The 21706-nt window shown below is 51.5% G+C and overlaps 2 protein-coding genes across 3 annotated transcripts in view; one reads left to right on the forward strand and one right to left on the reverse strand.

The window, feature by feature from the left end:
• The window catches only part of Acacb (acetyl-CoA carboxylase beta), a 140975-nt gene extending 134247 nt beyond the window's left edge, over nucleotides 1-6728 (forward strand). The window contains exons 49-52 of the mRNA XM_045132566.1: nucleotides 788-954; nucleotides 1792-1962; nucleotides 2103-2239; nucleotides 5215-6728. Coding sequence (XP_044988501.1) covers nucleotides 788-954; nucleotides 1792-1962; nucleotides 2103-2239; nucleotides 5215-5341 — 602 coding nt within the window. The 3' untranslated portion in view covers nucleotides 5342-6728. The remainder of the gene's footprint in view (nucleotides 1-787; nucleotides 955-1791; nucleotides 1963-2102; nucleotides 2240-5214) is intronic.
• A 3909-nt stretch (nucleotides 6729-10637) lies between these two features.
• Nucleotides 10638-21706, reverse strand: part of Foxn4 (forkhead box N4) — a 29414-nt gene continuing 18345 nt past the window's right edge. Inside the window, exons 4-10 of one of the 2 annotated variants that reach the window (XM_004664105.2) lie at nucleotides 19336-19460; nucleotides 19142-19252; nucleotides 18725-18852; nucleotides 17466-17562; nucleotides 16385-16592; nucleotides 13641-14033; nucleotides 10638-11530 (exon numbers count right to left, since the gene is read on the reverse strand). In XM_004664105.2, coding sequence (XP_004664162.2) covers nucleotides 11277-11530; nucleotides 13641-14033; nucleotides 16385-16592; nucleotides 17466-17562; nucleotides 18725-18852; nucleotides 19142-19252; nucleotides 19336-19460 — 1316 coding nt within the window. In that variant the 3' untranslated portion in view covers nucleotides 10638-11276. Of the gene's footprint in view, nucleotides 11531-13640; nucleotides 14034-16384; nucleotides 16593-17465; nucleotides 17563-18724; nucleotides 18853-19141; nucleotides 19256-19329; nucleotides 19461-21706 lie in introns of both variants that reach the window. The other variant, XM_045133092.1, reaches the window with a different exon arrangement.

The following is a 21706-nucleotide window of genomic DNA, read 5'->3' on the forward strand; positions in this document are numbered from 1 at the left end:
CTGGCTTAAGTGGGTAGTGGAGAATTGAACCTGGGTCTTTTGGCTTTGCAGGCAAGCACCTTGACTACTAAGCCATCTCTCCAGTCCACCAATACCCTTCCTTTGTTATCTAGGACTGTTTTCATCACCTGTTATCCCTTGGCTGGGCTTGTTGGCTTGTGTCTTTCAAGGAATCTGTCGCTTTCGTCTGTCTGGTCAAGATGGCAGCATTCCAATCATCCTGTCCCTATTATATCCCAACATCTGGGCTAAGACAGCAAGCGACAGAGTGGTTCAGAGCCAGGGATCTGACAGGATGGGCAGGCCAAAGGCTGCACACACATGCTATCTTGGGACAGTGAGCACATTTCTGAGGCTGTGTAACAAATTGATTTAGGGACAGGATCAGCACTGGAGGCCCAGAACTCTCTTGAGACAAGGCCTGTCCTGTACTTTTGGGCTTTCAAAAAAAAAAATAAATAAATAAACAAAAATGAAAAAAAACCCATGGGTTGGAGAGATGGCTTAGCGGTTAATCGCTTACCTGTGAAGCCTAAGGACCCCAGTTTGAGGCTCGATTCCCCAGGACCCACATTAGCCAGATGCACATGGGGGCACATGCATCTGGAGTTCGTTTGCAGTGGCTGGAGGCTCTGGTGCACCCATTCTCTCTTTCTCTCAAATAAATAAAAATAAACAAAAAATTATTTATAATAAATAAATAAACAACCCAGCCCCACCTCAGTCTCATGTGACCACCTTCCATGGTCCCTTGACATCCTGACCAGCTGTCCACTCGCCTTGACAGGGAAGGCCCTGGCTCAGCAACCAGATAAGGAGCAGGACCGCAAGGAGCTGGAGGGCCAGCTGAAGGCCCGCGAGGAGCTCCTGCTCCCCATCTACCACCAGGTGGCGGTGCACTTCGCCGATCTGCACGACACCCCGGGCCACATGCTGGAGAAAGGCATCATCTTGGTGAGGGGTCCCTAAGGTCACCCTGTTCCCCGTTGCGCAGGAAACATGGGTCAGGGCTTTGGAATGAGAATCAGCTGGAAAGATTAAAAAAGAAAAAAGTAAGCCAATGCTCAGAGGGCTCTCAGAGAAAGGAAAACAGTGTCTTAGGCCCCAGCAGACGCCAGTAGGCCCAGGGGTCTACTTGTGTCTGTTCTGACAGCTGGTTCGGCTGGCACCTGGGCGAGGTTTGAGGCCTTTGTTGGTGATGGCAGTGACCCACTCCCTGCCCTATGAGGGCAACACCCCTCACCGTCCATGCCTACCACCAGCTACTTCTCTTGCGGGAATCCACCCAAGCCTGTGCTCTGTGTCCGTGGAGGTGGGCTTAGCTGCCAGGCCTGCGCAGGGGACATTGCTGGCCTATGTCCAGGCGGTCGGGGGTCCTGAAAAACCCCGCTCTGGGGCTGGAGAGATGGCTTAGCGGTTAGGCGCTTGCCTGTGAAGCCTAAGGACCCCGGTTGGAGGCTCGATTCCCCAGGACCCACGTTAGCCAGATGCACAAGGGGGCGCACGCGTCTGGAGTTCATTTGCAGTGGCTGGAGGTCCTGGTGCGCCCACTCTCCTCTCTCTCTGCCTCTTTCTCTCTCTGTCTATCACTCTCAAATAAATAAGTAAAAATAAACACCCCCCCGCTGTGCACCTCCCTAGACAGGAGTTTGGCTTGCCAGGCACTTGGTGTCCCTGTGTGTAGGCTCTGGAGCATAGTCAGAGCCCTTCTAGGCGCCCTGTCCGTTCTTCCCTTCCTCCCACCACCCTCTCCCACCCGAGCGGGGCTCAGGCTGGGCTTCACCTGTGCAGGACGTGCTGGAGTGGAGGACGGCCCGCACCTTCCTCTACTGGCGGCTGCGCCGGCTGCTGCTGGAGTCGCAGGTGAAGCAGGAGATCCTGCGCGCCAGCCCCGAGCTGAGCAAAGAACACATCCAGTCCATGCTGCGGCGCTGGTTCGTGGAGACCGAGGGCGCTGTCAAGGTGGGCCCGGGGGCGGGGGGCGGTGCGGGATCTGGGACCTTGGGGACGGCAGGCACGGGGAGGCCTGGCAGTAGCAACCCCCCACCCCCCCCACACACACCTGAGGCAGCCTGTTCTCCCCTCCCCCACGTCATCGCCAGGCCTACCTGTGGGACAACAACCAGGTGGTGGTGCAGTGGCTGGAAGAGCAGTGGCTGGCAGAGGGCGGCCTGCGCTCTGCCATCCGTGAGAATATCAAGTACTTGAAACGGGACTCGGTCCTCAAGACCATCCAAGGGTGAGTGATGTGTCGGGTGAGTGATGTGTCTGCGCCCAGCCTTGGGCTGACTGTTTCATATTCCAGTGCCCCCTGCTTCTACATTCAGTGCCAGGAAAGGGCTCCTCCTCACGGGAGAGGTGACGGCCTTGGGTGGGCCACCCCCAGCAGCGGGGCTGCTCTCCAGCCCTGTCCCCCCACACAGTGACCAGAGAGACACAGAGGGGGCGCTTGGAGAGGGTAAAGGTGCTGTTCTTACTTTTTCATTTTGCATGTGTGTGGGGGGGGGATGCGTGAATGTGTGCACATGTGTTTGTGTGTTTAAGTGCATGTAAACATGTGTGTCTGTGTGCAGGGCAGAGGTCAAAAGCAGGGGTCTTACAGAGTTGCTCTACACCATATTTTATTTATTTGTTTAATTTGTTTTTTTTTAATTTTTATTTATTTATTTATTTGAGAGTGACAGACACAGAGAGAAAGACAGAGGGAGAGAGAGAGAATGGGCGCACCAGGGCTTCCAGCCTCTGCAAACGAACTCCAGACGCGTGCGCCCCCTTGTGCATCTGGCTAACGTGGGAACTGGGGAACCGAGTCTTGAACCGGGGTCCTTAGGCTTCACAGGCAAGCGCTTAACCGCTAAGTCATCTCTCCAGCCCTAATTTGGTTTTTTTGAGGTAGGGTCTCACTCTAGTTCAGGCTGACCTGGAATTCACTATGTAGTCTCAGGGCGGCTTTGAACTCATGGTGATCCTCCTACCTCTGCCTCTCGAGTGCTGGGATTAAAGACATGTGCCACTATGCCCAGCTTACCTTATGTATGTATATATATATTTGTTTGTTTATTTATGTGAGGGAAGGAGGGAGGGGGGAGAGAGAGAGAGAGAGAGAGAGAGAGAGAGAGAGAGAGAGAAGGAGAGAGAGATACACAGAGAGAATGGGTGCACCAGGGCCTCCAGCCACTACAAACAAACTTCAGATGCATGTGCTACCTTATATATCTGGCTTAACATGGGTCCTTAGGAATCAAACCATGGTCTTTATGCTTTGCAGACAAGTGCCTTAACCGCTAAGCCATCTCTCCAGCCCATCACCTTAATTTTTTGTTTTAAAGGAAAGAAGGATATTCTCTCTTCTTAAATGTTTATTTATTTGAGAGAGAGAGAGAAGCAGCGGGGGGGGGGGGGGGTTAACAAAGCTTGCTGCTATTGCAAATGAATTCCAGATGCATACACTGCTCTGTGCATCTAACTTTAAGGGTGCTGGGGGATTGAACCTAGGCCATCAGGCTTTGCAAGCAAGTGCCTTTATAACCACTGAGACTTCTCTCCAGTTCCTACTTTATTCATTTATTTATTTTGTTTTTCAAGGTAGGGTGTCGCTCTAGCCCAGGCTGATCTGGAATTCACTCTGTAGTCTCAGGGTGGCCTCGAACTCATGGCGATCCTCCTACCTCTCCCTCTCTAGTGCTGGGATTAAGGCATGCATCACCACACCTGGCTCCCACCTTATTTTTTTAAGACAGGGTCTCTTGTTGAACCTAGAGCTCACTCATTCAGCCAGGCTGGTTGGCCAGCAAGCCCTAGGGACCCGTCTGTCCCTTTCTCCCCAGTGCTGGAACGACAGTGCATATCACCGTGCTTGGCATTTTACATAGGTGCTGAGGTTCCAAACGCAGGCATTTATGCTTGCATAGCCAGCACTCACCCACTAACTATCTCCTCAGCCCTCTTATTTTAAAAAATATTTATTTATTTGCAAGCAGAGAGACTGAGAGACAGACAGACAGAACAGGCACGCCAGGGCCTCCAACCACTGCAAACAAATTCCAGATGCATGTGCCACCTTGTGCATGTGGCTTTATGTGGGTACTGGGCAACTGAACCCAGGTCTGTTAGGCTTTGCAGGCAAGCATGTTAGCCGCCGAGCCATCTTTTCTGCCCAGCTCCTTTTTTTTTTAAATGTGTGCAAATGCATATAATGTGTGGTAGGATCCGGAGGACAGGCAAACACTGACTGAGCATCTTGTCAGCTCCAGAGATATATATTATTTATTACACAGAGAGAGATAGAATATGGGTGCGCTACTAGCCACTGCAAACGAACTCCAGACCCATGTACCACCTTGTGCGTTTGCCTTACATGGGACCTGGAGAATTGAACCTGGGTCCTTAGGCTTTGCAGGCAAACACCTTAACCACTAAGCCAGCTCTAGAGATACTTGTGACTCATGAACCTTGCTGAAGTCTCTGTGGTGACTTATCCCGTGTCATGGCTAGAGCCTGTCTGGTTAGAGAACCCACATTCCAAACCCCTGCATCTGAGGCTGACAGCCCCCACCCTTCATCAGTCTTTCTATAGTCTCTGGGGAGGCAGGTAGTCACATACCTGGAACCCTGTTTTTGGACTTTGAAGTTGAGGTTTATGTCACATCACACAGCCAGCGATGGTGTTGCAGTCCGGCTCACAGTGCTGGTAGAAATCACCCGACCAAGAGCAGCTTGTGGGAAAAAGAGGTTTATTTTGGCTTACAGGCTCAAGGGGAAGCTCCACGATGGCAGGGGAAAATGATGACATGAGCAGAGGGTGGACATTTCCCCCTGAGCAACCTATGGTGGAGGCTAGCAAAAGGAGAGTGTGCCAAACACTGGCAAGGGGAAACTGGCTATAACACCCATAAGTCCACCTCCAACAATACACCGCCTCCAGGAGGCGTTAATTTCCAAATCTCTACCAGCTGGGAACCTAGCATTCAGAGCACCTGAGTTTATGGGGGACACCTGAATCAAACCACCACAGATGGTAAGCACTGTGCTGTGGTGAGACGCTCCTACCTCATAGGAGTGTTACTCCCAGGTGACCATAGCAAGAGGGGATCAGGAGCTCTGGGTTCCGACCTACCCAGGAAAACAACACGGCCCTGCACAAGGACTCTATGCCTAGGGAGTGTTGGGCTAGGTGACAGGAGTGACTTCCTCCTTTTCTCTCTTCCCCTGCAGTCTGGTTCAGGAAAACCCTGAAGTGGTCATGGACTGTATAGTGTACCTGAGCCAACACCTCAGTCCGGCTGAGCGGGGGCAGGTGGCTCAGCTGCTGTCCACGTCGGAAAGCTCGGCATCCCCCTGAGCGGCTCTGGCCATCCCTGGACCCTGGGTACATAGGAACCACGTGGCCGCAGCACTCTGGGGGTTCGCCTTGGGGAACAGCCATGAAGCCATCCCCAGCGCGTCCGCAGGCAGCGCTGCTGGGCCTGCCCAGTGCCCCTCCCCGTTGCCTGGGGACCGCGTCATCGTGGGTCACCTTGGACGGCCGTGTGCTGCTTCGTTGAACTGAGCTATCTACCCCGAGATCCTCGTGCTTTAGACACTTGGTATCTCTCTCTCATTTTGTTGACTAATCATGGGGCACTTTATTCAGTTTAGTGTTTTGTTTTGTTTTGTTTTTTGAGGCTGGCCTCCAACTCTCGGCCATCCTCCTACCTCAGGCTCCCCGAGTGCTGGGATTAAAGGCGTGCGCCACTGCATCTAGCTACACTTTTAATTAATTTTTCTTTTCACTCCATGACCAGCACTTGACAGAAGCATCTTGTATCTTTCAGTTGAGCAATCAAGCCAAGGAAAAATGCAAACCAGACCAGAGAACACCTATTTTATTTTATTTTATTTTATTTTTTGGTAATGAGGCATATCAGGTACTGCCTAGGCACCCAGGAAGGGCTAGGCATTTTTTTTTAAGATTAAGAGAATAAAATGATACTTTGTTCTCCAAGTGGCCCTAGTGAGTCACGTGGACCATCCTGCGGGCAGGCCATGCCCAGTGCTCATTAGAGAGAAAGCAAAATGAGCAGTGATGCCTGAATCCAGTGCCCGGAAGAGCTTACACAGGTCCCATGATTCCGCCTGTACCGTCTCTCCAAGAGCGAGGACTGGCCTTCTCGTCCTGCCCCGCCCCCTCCCCGCTTGGCAGATTTGCCACCCGAATGGGCAGCACCCGTTGACAGTACAGAGGGAGAGGGTAGTTGTCCCCTCTGTGATTGCCACCACCCCCTGAGGGCCCCCGACATGCTGGTGCTCCCACACCTTGGGGCTTTGACATCTGTGCTGGGATCCGTCACCCAGAGAGAGATAGAACTATGGGTGAACTAGACCCAGACTGTGAGCACCGAGCCTGTTTGTTCAGGACGACTGCTGGGGACCTGTCAGCACCCCCAGGCCACTCGAAGCCCGAGACCAGCGGAGTCTGCTGTCACCTGCCGCCGTGGGTGCCACCGTGTCTGAGGATAAGAGGTGTTAACACGGGCCAACGCAGGAGCCGCCCGGGCTGCCCAGGGGATGCTCCGCAGGCCAGGACACTTGGGGCTGTCCCGGTTTAGGATGGAAATGTCTGACTATTGGCCCAGTGACAGCCCGGGCAGATTGACGAGGGGATGGGGCCAGGAGGAGAGGAACAAGCTGAGAGATCCGACGTCCCAGCTCGACACGGGGCGGGGTGGGGATTGCCGCTGCTCTGGGGAGTGAGGGTGGGGTCCTCTAGGCTTTGGTGGAGAGACAAGCCAATGGCTAGCTGCTACCCTCAACCTTTGTGTGGGCTGCACCGCCTGCCAGGAAAGCTGAAAAAATAAATAAATAAACTATTTTTGGAAGGAAACCTTTTGGTCTTGACTTTAACTCTGTGCGTTGACGAAAAGCTGGACAGGCAGTGGAGGAAAGCTGACAGCTGGGTTGGGGCTCCCCAGATAATCTTTTCTAAACATTTTACAAAAACTACTGTTCACATACCTGCTGTCGGGGGAGGGAGGGAGAGAGAGGAGGGGCGGACAACTTCCACATCTGTTTCTATTACCTCCCACCCCAATTTTGCCAAGAAGGCTCAGAGAGGTGCAGACATGCGTCCACAGTCACGCAAGGTTGACTGGGTGGTGGATCCAGTCTGTTTTGGCTGCGGGGGCTCTGCCCTTTACTCTTATGACATGGGGCCTGGGCTACACTTAGGAATTGACTATCCCTGCACAGATCCAACAGGCAAGGAACTCCCTCCCCTCCCACCACAGCTTGAGACACAAGGACTATTTGTGTCTCCCAAACACATAAAAGCTATTTCCATTCTGCCCGGCATCTTTCCCAGGCTTTTCCACCTTGCCAAGGGTGGCCTAATCAGAGTCCTCCAGCACCAACAGGTGTCAAGGACCTGCCACACATAGGGAAGTAGCCCAGAGATGGAGGGAGAGGCTCAGGGCCTTTGATAATCTTTGGATGTTTGGATCAAGCCATGCTTGAAGCCAGCATCCCAGACTCAGGGACCTTATTCCTGGTTGTGTGTGTTTAAATGTTTGTAGTAGGGCTGGAGAGATGGCTTAGCAGTTAAGGCAGTTGCCTGTAGAGCCATAGGACCCAGGTTTGATTCCCCACAACCCACATAAGCCAGATGCACATGGTTGCACATGCATCTGGAGTTCATTTGCAGTGGTTGGAGGCACTGGTGTGCCCATTCTCTCTCTCTCTCTCTCTTTCATAAATGACTGTTTGCACTAGTTGGTAATGAAGATATATCGTCATCCCCAGATAGCTCAGTCCAGGGCAGCAGTTAATTGTCATCAACATCAGCATAAGGACATTCTGTGTCACCAGACACCTAGAAAGGGAAGTGAGCAAGGAGCTGACAGTGAGTGGATGTGATGCTCCGTGGTGAAAGGGAGAAGGGCTGACCTTCTCGTACATCTGGAAGGTTGATAATGGATTACGCAGACATTTCAGCTGGATTTCGAACATGGACGTTTACTGGGTAACGTAACGATGATGCTGGGGTCTGACCCACGGGCAGTGAATGTGTCAGGGCTCTCTACATCCACACGGTCTTTTCGTTGTTGTTGTTTTGAGGTAGGGTCTCATTCTAACCCAGGCTGGTTTTAGAATTCACTCTGTAGTCTCAGGCTGGCCTCAAACTCACAGCGATCCTCCTCTCTTTGCCTCCCAAGGGTTGGGATTCAAGGTGTGCACCAATATATGCCTGATAGTCAGGGCTCTCTAGAGGAACAGTACTGACAGAATGAATATATATATATATATATATATATATATATATATATATATATATATATATTACAGCAGGGGATTTATTAGATGGATTTATACACTATGTGCTGGGCGTCTGGAGGCTGGAGAGTCTGAGAGCCTTGTAGCTGCTTGGGGCACGAGGCTGGAGTCCTCAAGGTCCTAGGATTCCCGGAGAGGGCCTGGTGTTTAGCCCACATTGGAAGGCTGAAGCAGCTTGGTTCTGATGTCCGCAGAGGACGTCTGCAACAGGTTAGATGTGCCCAACAGTGATGGCACAGGCAGCCAGCCAAAGAGCGCTATGCTGTCCGGGAGCTTCCTCCCTCGGTTAGTCCTTTTGGAAACGCCCTCACAGACCTGCCCTCGAGAGCTTGTCTCTTCACGGACTCCTGAACTGGTGGAGTTGACAGCAAGAGACCAAGTCACAGGCAGGCAGCTGGTGGGACCTTGGGGACTTAGCCCAGCCCATCATGGAGAAGACGGAGAAAGAGAGACAGAGAGAATAGAGAAAGGACTTGCCAGGGCCTTTGGCTGCTGCAAACGAACTTCAGAAGTGTGCGCTGCCTTATGCATCTGGCTAACTTGGGTCCTGGGGAATCAAACCTGGCTCCTTTGGCTTTGCAGGCAAGCACCTTAACTGTTAAGCCATCTCTCCAGCCTTCCTTCTCTATTTCTTAATCCTCTCTGGTCTTTTATGTGAAGAGGATTTTTTGGTTCTTACTCTTTGGTAGGTGTGCCTCCTGCAGAGCTCTTTCACCCCCGGAGATTACCCTGTGAGGCTTTGAAGCATTTCCTAAGTAGACTTAAAGGATACGACTATTAGTCACCCGATCTATTCCTCCAAGCCTCAGTTTCTTCATCTGAAAAGTGGGCGTAAGAACTAATCTCATAGGGTCTCCTCAGTTGTGTGAGCTCAGAACAGGGTCCAGCCTAGGGCCTGGCACATTGCAGATGCTGAAAAGAGGGGGTACCTTTCCACTGTCAACCCCAACCCAGCTGGGAGCAGCCCCTTCCCACCCTGGAGTCTGGTGCACCTCGATTCATTCCTACCCAACCCTGTAGGCCTCTGCTTCTGTGCAGGAAACTGAACGCAATCAGTTCCCAAGATGATGCCTGCTAAGTACCGGTGTCTGGGGATGATTGAAACAGTCTGTGTGAATTCACTGATAAGAACCCTGGTCCCAACCAGACTCCATGGGAACTTAGTGTCAGCAGACCCGGGTCCAATGCCGTGAGAGATGTCACTCCCCCCCACCAAGCCACCTTTGATTCCATCTACTCTGAGCCACACACACAGCTACCGTTCCATCTTTATTGGCAAAATAAAAATAGTTACAACTACATGTACGGTCTTGGCATGACCCAGACATGATGGGGGGGGGGGTGTTCAACAGCCACTTAAACATCTTTACTTATTAGGGGTCCTGGCAACGCTGTGGCTGAGCAGTGCTGGCCAGAGCGGTGGAAGTGCCCAGGCTTAAAAGATGGCCATGCCCTGAAAAACTTCTAGAAGGAGAAAGGCCTTCAAGATGTCCCTTAAAAACAAGGCTTAATTTCAGCCTTCCAAGCCGCTGGCCGGCCCGCTGGTCTGTCAGAACATTCTGGCTCTCAGGTGTGTGAGAATTTCTAGACCCAAGAATCCAGGTGGTGGTGGAGAGGGGGTGTGGCTGCTGTCGTTTCCTGCCTTACCTGGAGCAGCTGTCCCCAGCCAGTCCCCTCAGCCCCCAAGCCACTGACACACCTGCTTGCTGTATCAGTCACGGGCGAGAAGATATAAAAATGGCCATCGCAAAGAAAACGCAAGGACATCCCAATAAATATCCCATGTTGAGCTTGCTGTGTGGGTCGTGTCTTGTGCTTGCGCCTCATGGTGTGCGTCTCTCCGTTGGGAGTCTCTCAATCTCTCTCTTTCTCTCTCTCTTTTTTTAATCTCTCTCTAGCCGAGGCTGACCTGGAGTTCACTCTGTGGTCTCAGGCTGGCCTCAAACTCACGGCGATCCTCCTACCTCTGCCTCCCCGAGTGCTGGGATTAAAGGTGTGCTCCATCACACAGAGCTTCCGTTGGGAGTCTCTTAAACCTCAGTACAGAAAGCTCTGTGCTTCTTCCTCCCCATCTTACTTCCAGCCCCACACACCCTTAGAAAGTTCCCAAACCCAACTCGGTAGCTCTCCTCTCTTCCATGCCCAAAGGGGGCAGATATGAGTCGTGGCTGGACAGGTAGAAAAATATCTGATCTCTAATAGTTTTTTTTTTTTTTCTTAAAGGGACACTTCACAGTATCAAAAGTGCTTGCTTGTCCAACAGAGAAGCGTAAGGCTTCTAGGAGCTTCCTGAGCCGGCTGGATGGCTTAGGGGCTTGGAGGAGGCTGGAAGGTAGGAAGGGAAGCGAGTGTCTCATTCTGGCGGCCTCGGCGGCGGGGGCTTGCAGAGGCGTGTGTGGTGTGACAGTCACAATAAATATAAATACATTTACACGTGGTCCCAGTGCTCGGCATGGCCCTGGGAGCGGCTGACATTTTAACATCCTCCAGGAGCGGCGAGCATGCTGGCTAGGCACAACTACTCGCCAAATCCAGCTTCGTTCCATCCGAGGTCCTCTCTAAGCCCTGGGCCTCATGCTCTGAGGTGTGGAAAGAGGTGTCTTCTCCCAGGAGAGTGAGTTTGCGGGTGGGGAATCCCCTGCAGTATCTTCATGGTTGTACCATCGTGTGGGCCTCGGGTTATCCAGGGCCTCCCAGCAGGAGCTGGACTGGAGAACACCCCAGCCCCAACAGCCAGGCCTCTGACTCAGGTTCTGCGGGAGAATGGAAGGTGGGGTGCCAGACACTCCCCTGTCCTGACTTAGAAGAGTCCTCGGGGAGGCAGGAAAGGAGCGATGTGGTGGTGGGTGGGGGGTGAGAGGAATGTTTCACTGTCCTCCAGCAGACACCATCGAGGAGGGAGGGGTCCTTCCTGGAACAGCCTGGTCTGGCCAGCTGCTGCAGATTGGGGGCCAGGTGAGGCCCTCAGCTCAAAGCAGGGCTATGGGTTTGTTCCCTGGCGCCCCCAGATACTGAGTGGAAGTGGCTGCCGGAGGCACGCTGTCTGGGGTGGAGTACGCGGCGTAGAGACCGGTCACCTGCACGTCTGGGAAGCACTGCTCGCTGCCGCCAGAGACGGGGTTCAGGCCCGGGACCCCCAGGTCACAACCAAGCGTGGAGTCTCCAAAAGCCCCCAGTGTGTCCAGGCCGAAGCTGTCTTCCTTCATCTCTTCCCAGAGGTTCCCTTGCAAAGACAAAGGCATTTTAGGTGAGCTGGCTTCGATTCAAACAGTCTCACTGTTCCAATCCCCATTTTAGGGAAGAGGCAAAAACAAACAAACAAACAAACAAACAAACAAACAAACCACACACAATAAAATGATGTCGTATGGCATTTAAGTTCGTATGTTGCTGCAAAGGAGCTTGGAGAAGGCTGAGCTCTGATCCTTGGCTTCTTGGGAAAGACACTTTGGTCTCTGAGCCCCAAATAAGATGAGGATGATCAGGACACCCAACAAAAGTTCAATAGTAAAAAGAAGCGTTTAGTTTTCATTCAGGGTCACTTTCAAGGTCAAATCCAGGATAGCAGCAATTTCCCTTTCTGATTAACTCCCGCCCAGCCAGGGAAAGAGGCCACAGGGAGGTTTCCATAGGCCTTGTCACAGCTACGAGGACACATTCACTGGCTGACCAACCCGCTGTCTTATCCCATCCGCTCACTCGAGATGGGACACTAGAGGCCACCCGTGTCCCGGCCACCCAGGTTGTCACGCAGCAGATGCACACATGTTAGGGGTTAGATAGGTTGGGAGCCTTCCCTGAAGTCTGAAATCCCCTTGTTGGTTCTTTGGCTCATTTGTTTTCATCCATCCATATGTCGGTCCATCCATCCGTCCATCCATCCATCCACACACAAACCCATGTCCCATTTATGGAGGACAGCCATGCAGCAGACTGCGCATCGACGTGACATGAGTTTGTCACACACACGAGTTGGAGCAGTCACTGTGAAGTTTGGGCTCAGGCAAATCTAGCTTAAACCTTGGCTCTGTCACACTGACCAGCCAAGGGACCTTGGAACAGCGACTCGACTTTTCTCTGTCTCAGTGTCCTCGTCACCAGAGTGGTCACAGGAGACAGCAGAGCGTGCGGGGCTGTGGCAGGGTGGGACGAGATAATGCCTATGGCGTGCTTGGCTGGTACACAGTAAGTGCTCATTGAGAACTTAGGTGAGGGGCTGGAGAGATGGCTCAGTGGTTGGGGTGCTTGACTGCAAAGCCTAAGGACCCAAGTTCGATTCCCCAGTACCCACATAAGGCCAGATGCACAAGGTGGCACATGTGTCTGCAGTTCATTTGCAGTGGCTGGAGGCCTTGGTGTGTTCAGTCTCTCCCCCATCTTTGTCTCTCATAAATATATACATTAATTAAAAAAAAAAACTTAGGGCTGGAGAGATGGCTGAGCGGTTAAGCGCTTGCCTGTGAAGCCTAAGGACCCCGGTTCGAGGCTCGGTTCCCCAGGTCCCACGTTACCCAGATGCACAAGGGGGCGCACGCGTCTGGAGCTCATTTGCAGAGGCTAGAAGCCCTGGCGCGCCCATTCTCTCTCTCCCTCTATCTGTCTTTCTCTCTCTGTCTGTCGCTCTCAAATAAATTAAAAAAAAATGAACAAAAAAAAAAAAAGAAACTTAGGTGAGGGATTGGAGAGATGCCTCAGAGGTTAAAGGTACTTGCTTACAAAACTGATGGCCCAGGTTCGATTCCCTAGTACCCATGTAAAGCCAGATGTACAAAATGTCACATGCATCTGGAGTTAGTTTAAAGTGGCTGGAGGCACTGACATGTTTATACAAACTTTCTCTTTCTCTCAAATAAATAAATAATAAATAATAAATGTATTTGCATATACATATATATATATAAGTTATTTAAATATACATATACGTGTATATATATATACATATACATATGTATATATATATATGGCCTGGAGAGATGGCTTAATGGTTAAGTGCTCGCCTGTGAAGCCTAAGGACCTAGGGTCAATTCTCCAGGCCCCATGTAAGCCAGATGCGCAAGGTGGCACATGTGTCTGGAGTTCATTTGCAGAGGCTAGAGGTTCTGGTGTGCCCATTCTCTCTCTCTCTCTCTCTTTATATCCCTTTCTCTGTGTCTCAAATAAAAATAAATAACTAAATAAATATTTTAAAAGACAAGATATATATATGAAGAACTTAGATGAATTAACATGGTAATGAAGCTATGGGTAGACGCAGGCAGTAAGTACCTCACGTGTGTTCTCCTGTCTCTGCCTCACGCCTGCCCGACTCCCATCACCATCTGCCCCCATCTCACCCTGCAGAGCCAGGTCCATGATGCTGGGATCCAGGGCATCCACCTCATTGTTCGCGTCAGTGCTGATGTTGAGGAAGTCCCCAGGGGCCCTGCTCATGGTCGGCTGAGGGAGGGGCCCAGGGCTCGGATCCGGTAGGGCATTAAGGGGAGGGGTCTGGGCAGGTGCAGGTGAGTCTGGGGCCAGATGTGCCTGGGGCTGGACCTGGTGGTGCAAGGGGACCGACTGCAGGGACAGGGTCATCAGGGGCTGCGGTGGGAGCTGGGAGACAGCCAGGCAACTGTGGGCCATGGCCACCGTGGTGGCATGGGTCAGTACGGGGGCCTCAGGTGCCCCTGGCTTGCCAGGACGCCGGCAGCTTTCCGGTCGGTCTGAGATCAGCTTGTCCAACTCCTCTGCAGACAAGTGGGAAAGTTAACTCAGAATCCCCTGACATCACCAGGCCCTGACGTGGGCCTGGGGTCCAGTCCCAGTACCTGTCCCATGTGAACTTAGCAGGCCTCTTGGACTGCCTGACCCACTGTCTCCTCTCCTGTGGAATGACATCATACCTTCAGTACAAGAAGCCTGCCATACAGATGTAATGCCATCCCAAGCCATTTCAGGGCTGCTGTCAAATAATAACAGCCCTTCCCCTCTGGACAATGACTTACCATGCACGCACAGAACCTTGGGACTTCATTTGAACTTACACCAGCCCCCTTGAGGTATGGGAGGCAGGAACTATAGACTCCAGGAAACTGGGGTGAGATCATTAGTAAGGGGGTCTCACTGCTCCCTGTCACAAACACAATGCTGAGAAGCACTGTTGTGGTTTAACTGGGATCCTTTTTAATGTTCTTGGATATAAACAGAACAGAAATTCCTCTTACATTTGGAGACACTTGTCTGCTTGAGCGCTAAGACTGGACCACACGGGGCCCCAGATCTATTTGGGTTGCCTCCACTTTAGAAATGAGGACCCTGATGATCTAGAATGCCAAGTGACCTGCCCAGGATTTCACACCAAGCCTAGATCAAGCCCAATCCCAGAGCCCTTGGATGGTGGCTGTTTGAGGCCTTCATCCAAGGGCCTTGCTGGTGCCCACCAAGTCCCTTCTCCTACTTACTGAATCTCTGCCCCTCTCCCAGCCCCTTCATCTCTCTTGCTCTGTTTTGTGTTGGTTTTTGTGACAAGGTCTCTCTTTGTAGCTTACACTCAACCTTCCTGCCTCAGCTTCCCAAGAGCTGGAATAACAAGTGTGCGCCACCACTTGGCTCGGCTGCATGTCTTTTAATTCCAAAAATATTGGGCTGGAGAGATGGCTTAGCAGTTAAGCGCTTGCCTGTGAAGCCTAAGGACCCCGGTTCGAGGCTCAGTTCCCCAGGTCCCACGTTAGCCAGATGCACAAGGGGGCGCACGCATCTGGAGTTCGTTTGCAGAGGCTGGAAGCCCTGGTGCGCCCATTCTCTCTCTCCCTCTATCTGTCTTTCTCTCTATGTCTGTCGCTCTCAAATAAATAAATAAAAATTTTAGAAAAAAAAATATTTTAAAGCATCCTTCATCTTGGATACTTGCATGATATGTCACTCAATTTATTTAATTGGGAGATATTGAAATTGCTTTCAAAATTTCTACTTTGACAAATAATTTTGTGGTGGGTACATTTATTCATATGCCACTTTTTTTTTTAGGCAAGCCCAACAGTATGGCCTTTTTTATGAGAGAGAGAGAGAGAGAATTGGCACTCCAGGGCCTCCAGCCACTGTAATCGAACTCCAGACATATGTGCCACCTTGTGCGCATGTGTGATCTGGAGAGTCAAACATGGGTCCTTAGGCTTTGCGAGTAAGGACCTTAACTACTAAGCCATCTCTCCAGCCCTTCATATGCCATTTTTTTCTCTCATTTTTAAATTTCCTCAGTATGAATGGTTAAAAACAGAATTGGACAATTTCATGGATGTAATTTGCAGGTACACAACATTTATCTATAAAGAATTTATAAATTATGTTCTTACCCAGTAGCAGTGAAGGTGCCTGCTTCCCACATATCCCACATAAGTGTTTGTGTTTTATTACTTTTAACACCCTTGCCAGGTTGGAGATATGACTTAGCCATTAACATGGTTGCCTGCTAAGCCTAAGGACAAAGGTTCAATTCCTGAGAACCACATAAAGGCAGATGCAAAAGGTGGCACATGCATCTGGAGTTCGCTTGCAATAACTGGAGGCCCTGGGGTGTCCACTCTCTCTCTGTCTGCCTCTCTGTCTCTCTCTCAAATAAATAAATAAATAAGGGGCTGGAGGGATGGTTTAGCAGCTAAGGCATTTGCCTGCAAAGCCAAAGGACCCAGTTTGATTCCCCAGGGCCCACGTTAGCCAGATGCACAAGGGGGCGCATGCATGTAGAGTTCATTTGCAGTGGCTGCAAGCCCTGGTGTGCCCATTCTCTCTCTTTCTCTCTCCCTCTTTCTCTGTCAAATAAGTAAGTAAATAAAAATATTTTAAAATTAATTAATTTTTTTCTGAAAAAAAAAAACTACACTGTATCCAACGTGGTAGGAATGCAATGTTATCCCATAGCTTTGGACTTTGGCATTTCTGGGAGAGAAACTAAGAGTGACCAATATGACTGCTTTTCACATTTCTGCCCAGGCCCCTCCACTTGTCATCCCTTGGACACAGACAGGGCACCATGGGCCACTGGACACCTGTGTTCATGGGGCAGCTGAGGCGTGGTACAGGCTGGCAGGATGGGGCTCACCGGGGTTGGCCATGCTGCGGTGAATGGCCGCAAGGTCTTTCCTCTTCCACTTATACATCTCCTCCTCCATCTTGTCGATGCGAGCCAGGTTCAGGGCCCAGAGGCAGCCCTTGCGCGAGGAGCCACTGGACTTGTTCTCCACTTTCTCGAAGCACTTGTTCAGGGACAAGTTGTGTCTCACCGAGTTCTTCCAGCCATCAGGTGCCGTCTAATGGGGAGGTGTGTGGACCCATTGGGTGACCTCCCTTGAAACCCCTCCGTGCCTGGGCACACTAAAGCTCAGGTCTGTGGACTGGGACACAGTGGTGGCTGTGTCTTACACTCAGTGTCCAGTCAGGGAGCTAAGAGGGATGGGTGGGGGCATCTAGGATCACCCTGGTGGCCAGGGAGCTGTAGTTGGATACAGCCAGGGACAGTTGGATCAGTCCTCCCTGCCTCGAACTCCCAGCGATCCTCCTACCTCTGCCTCCCGAGTGCTGGGATTAAAGGCGGGCGCCACCACGCCCGGCGGAGCAAACCATTTTCAAACGTGCAGTTGAGTTGCTTAGGCCACCAAATCCTGCAACTCAGCCCCACCCGGCCAGAGGGCCGTGGCACTTCTGCTAGGGATAGTGTGGAGGCCAGAACTCTGAGGCCTGGGACACTCTGGCTTCCTGGTGCTCCTTGGGTTTGATCCTAACAAGGGTGACATGATTACCGGTCACAAGCCAACAGCTGGAAGAGCTTTCTGCATTATGGATAACTTGCCAGTGAAGGCTCTTGCCCAGTGTGTATTTGGCATCCCTCCATTTTACTGAGTCTGTGCTAAGTAACCAGGCTGGTCCCTTATCTCTATGCAACGCCCCCCTCACAAGATACATGGGGAGCCCCTCTTCATCTCTCACAGCCCAATTCAAATGCCTCTTCTCTTTGCAAATTGCCTGCGTAGGTGCGCGTGCACGCGCACACACACACATCCTTTCTACCAGGTATACAGGCATAAATGGGGGCCTAAGAGGGTGACCCTCTTTGGTGTAGGGACAGCTGGGGTTGCTGGTGGTGCCAGGGCCAGGCAGGGTGGCTGGAGCCTCCAAGCCCTCACCTTGAAGTAGGGAAAATGCTCCTTCATGAAGCTGTAGATCTCGCTCACGGGCAGGCTGCCCGTCTTGCTGTTTTTCAGAGCCATGGCGATCAGGCAGCTAGGGCAAGAGATGGGGCGGCGATGCACAAACAGGTCTCTGGTGACAACCTGAGGACCCCTCTGCCAGGAAGCCCGCCCTGCTTAGCTGTACCAGCGCCTCTACACTCAGCAGTACTTTTCCATGGCCCTGCGTCTTTCCCTCACCCAGCCCTTCTTCTTGTCCCCGGGCTCAGCCACTGGTATGCATTGAGGGGTCTCTTTTCTCCCCTTCTCACATCCCCATGGTTAAAATCTTTAGGCTTCGGGCTGATGAGATGGCTTAGCACTTAAGGCACTTGCCAGCAAAGCCAAAGGATTCAGGTTCAATTCCCCAGTACCCTTGTAAGGCCAGATGCACAAGGTGGAGTTCGTTTGCAGTGGCTAGAGGCCCTGGCACACCCATTCTCTCTCTCTCTTAAATTGAAAAAAACCATATATATATATATATATATATATATATATATATATATATGCCTCTTCTCTCTCTCTTAAATAAATAATAAAATAATAAAAATTGATTAACTGATTGAGGGCTGGAAAGATGGCTTAGCGGTTAAGATGCTTGCCTGTGAAGTCTAAGGACCCAGGTTCGATTCTCCAGATCCCACATAAGCCAGATCTACATGGTGGCGCATGTGTCTGGAATTCGTTTTCAGGGACTAGATGCCCTGGCATACTCTTTCTCACTCTCTCTCTCCCTCTCTCTGTCTCAAATCTTAAAAAAAAGATATTGATTGAAAAAAATCTTTTAGACCTTATCTAGACCTCTTCCCCCACCCCAATGCCTGAGCTACCTAACCGTATCACTTTAACGATGCCCTTCTGCTTGAGGAAGCAGGCTCTGAGGGGTCCAAGCCAATTCCCTAAATCCACAAGGATTAGCTCAGGAATAGCAGGTGAACTCCTGCTTCCTGTGCTGGGTCTCTGACAGACATTGCCAATCCATCCCAGATTCTCACTGCATCAGTCTGATCTTTGGCAGTCACCTCACAGCTCGTAAGGGATGGGGTATTAGTGTCTGAAGTGGGTTCTAACCCCAGGGGGGTTGGCTGACCACATACTGGTCCCTCCTGAGAGGAGGCCCTGCCTAGGGACTCCCCTACTTCCCTAGAAGTTACCACCGCTCCCAGCTACCCGAGGTGTGCTGAAGGCAGCCTCTGGCCCTGCTCCCCACACCTCACCTGTAGGAGTAGATAGGCTTGGGGTAGTGTTTGGGATAACGCTCCTGAGATGAGTGTCCGGTCCCGTGGGCCTGCGGGTAGGGATTCCGTGCCCCAAATGGAGAGCCGTAGATGCCCCCCGGAGGACACTTTGCAGGCAGGGGTCAGGGCCAGGAGAAAGAGAGAGAGAATTGTGAGACAGAGCCTGATGGCCACAAACCCCAGCTTGTCTCTAATGGAGAGATACAGCAGTTTGGAGCAGGAAAAAGCCCCCCAGACCCCCCAACCCCAGCATGGAATGATTGATATCCCCCTGCCAATCATGGGACAGCCATGGTAGGTAATGTTACCCTCGTGAGCCTAGGGAGTAAACTGAGGCTCAGTGAAGCCCCTGGCTGGCCTGAGGCAGAGGTGTCTCTGCCTCGGAGCCCGCAGTACCTGCTGGGCCGCTGTGGGCATCGGGAACTGTAGGTGGGTGGCCGGGGAGTACAGCTGTGCCCCCGCATCCTGGATACTAGGGGATTGGCCCCCCATGGGGAACTGGTTCATCTGCTAGGCCAGAAAGTACCAGAGGGAGAGTCAGGACGGGCAGGCGGCACCTTCCTCCCTCCCAACCAGGGTGGGGCACTTACATTAGCTCTGCAGCTGCCTATGGGGCCCAGGCCCATCATGCCTCGGGGGGCCATGGCAGTAGGGCCCCGGAGCAGGGGACCGGAAGTGGCGCCCAAGTGCAGGTCAGCTGTCCCAGCCAGGGCACCTGTACAAAGGAGGCATAGAGAAGCTGCTGAGCTGGGAGTGGTGCCCATAGCCCATGGGGGGACAGGACGTCTCAGACTCTGGACATTTGCAAAGGGTGGATTTATCCCTTACTCTCAGAACCAGGCACATAGTAGGTGCTTGCAGACCGCTTTCCTGGGCTATGGTAGTCAGCAGTGGGGTTCCTATCAGCTGTGTAACTTGGGTTAGCCTCAGTCTCCCCATTTCTTGATACCTATTACCTACTTATAATGTCATGGTGGCTAGATGGGACACTGTCCCTTGCGTGCTTAGCACATTTGGAGGCATATGGTAGAAATCCCAATAAATATGGGTCAATGATGGTGGTGGTGACGGTAGGTTACTTTGGCTCCTGTTCTTTGTGAGCTGAAACACCAATTCATTGTGCATCTGTTCTCCTCAAACAGCTGTGGAGTGGGGGTCTGAGGAGCTGGCTCAGCGGATAATGTACTGTGTGAAGTGTGAAGTGTGAAGACCAGAATCAGATTCCTAGAATGCAGGCATATGCCGGGTGGATGTGGTGGCTGCCTGGAATCCCAGCAGGCGGAAACCCACAGGGCAGGATGGCGAGCTAGATTAGGCAAATTGTCAAGCTCTGGGCTCAAGTGAGAGATGCTGCCTCAGTGAATCAGGCGGACAGCGGTCAGGAAAGACACCTGGAACCAACCTCTGACCTCTGTATGTCCACACACACAAATAAACACATGCACACACCAAAAAAAAAAAAAAAAAAGAAAAAAGAAAAAGTCTGCCAGGGGGCTGGAGAGATAGCTTAGTGGTTAAGGTGCTTGCCTGCGCAGCCTAAGGACCCAGGTTCAATTCCCCTGTACCCAGGCCTGTAAAGTCTAAGGGGACCCAGGTTTGATTTCCCAGGACCCAAGTAAGCCAACTGCACAAGGCGGTGCAAGTGTCTAGAATTCGTGTGCAGTGGCTAGAGGCCCTGGTGCACCCATTCTCTCCCTCCCCATATATATGTATGCATATGTATGTGTGTATTGTTTTCTTGAGGTAGGATCTCACGCTAGCTCAGGATGATGTGGAATTCACTCTGTAGTCTCAGGGTGGCCTCAAACTCATGGTGATCCTCCTACCTCTGCCTCCCAAGTGCTGGGATTAAAGGCGTGCGCCACCATGCCTGGCAAATAAAATTTATTTTTAAGTCTGCCAGGGAGTCTCAGGGCCACTAGGTTTAGGTGCAAGTGCCTTTGTGCCTCTTCTCTTTTCTCTGCCAAGCCTTGCTCCTCTGCCAAGGATTAGCTCAGGAATAGAAGGTGAACTCCTGCTTCCTGTGCTGGATCTCTGACAGACATTGCCAATCCATCCCAGATTCTCACTGCATCAGTCTGATCTTTGGCAGTCACCTCTAATCATAGATTTTACCATGTATCAAACAAGGTACTTCCAAGGTACTTATATTACTCCCCATTCTGATGGCAGACGAGGAAACTGATCAGAAAGGAAAGCAGAATGACCTCTCACCCTAGGCCAAGATCATACTGCTATCCCTGGGGGATCTAGACCAGAGTTAGGAAATTGACCAGGAGGCCAAACCTGGCCTGTGTTTTGATTTGTAAATAAAGCTTTATTGGCACACAACCATGTCTGCTAGTTTACATGCTCTCTGGTTTTGCACTGTAACAGCAGGGTTGCAAGTTCTGCTCAGACAATATGAATTACAAAGAGTCCAAAATACATTATTTCCTGGGAGGCGTGGTGGTACATGCCTGTAACCTCAGCACTCAAGAGGATCTGGAGTTTGAAGCTAGCCTGGGCTACATAGTGAGACCCTGTTTCAAAAACTCAGTCAATCAGAGCTGGGCGTGCTGGCGCATGACTTTAATCCCAGCACTTGAGAGGCAGAGGTAGGAGGATCACTATGAGTTCGAGGCCACCCTGGGACTATACGGTGAATTCTAGGTCAGCCTGGGCTAGAGGGAGACCCTATCTCAAAAAACAAGAAAACAGGGCTGGAGAGATGGCTTAGCGATTAAGCGCTCGCCTGTAAAGCCTAAGGACCCCAGTTCGAGGCTCGGTTCCCCAGGTCCCACGTTAGCCAGATGCACAAGGGGGCGCACGCATCTGGAGTTCGTTTGCAGAGGCTGGAAGCCCTGGCGCACACATTCTCTCTCTCTCCCTCTATCTGTCTTTCTCTCTGTGTCTGTCGCTCTCAAATAAATAAATAATTTTTAAAAAACCCAACAAACAAAAAAAACCAAGAAAACAAAT

This window comes from Jaculus jaculus, chromosome 13 (genome assembly GCF_020740685.1).
Source record: "Jaculus jaculus isolate mJacJac1 chromosome 13, mJacJac1.mat.Y.cur, whole genome shotgun sequence".
Classification (NCBI taxonomy): Eukaryota; Metazoa; Chordata; class Mammalia; order Rodentia; family Dipodidae; genus Jaculus; species Jaculus jaculus.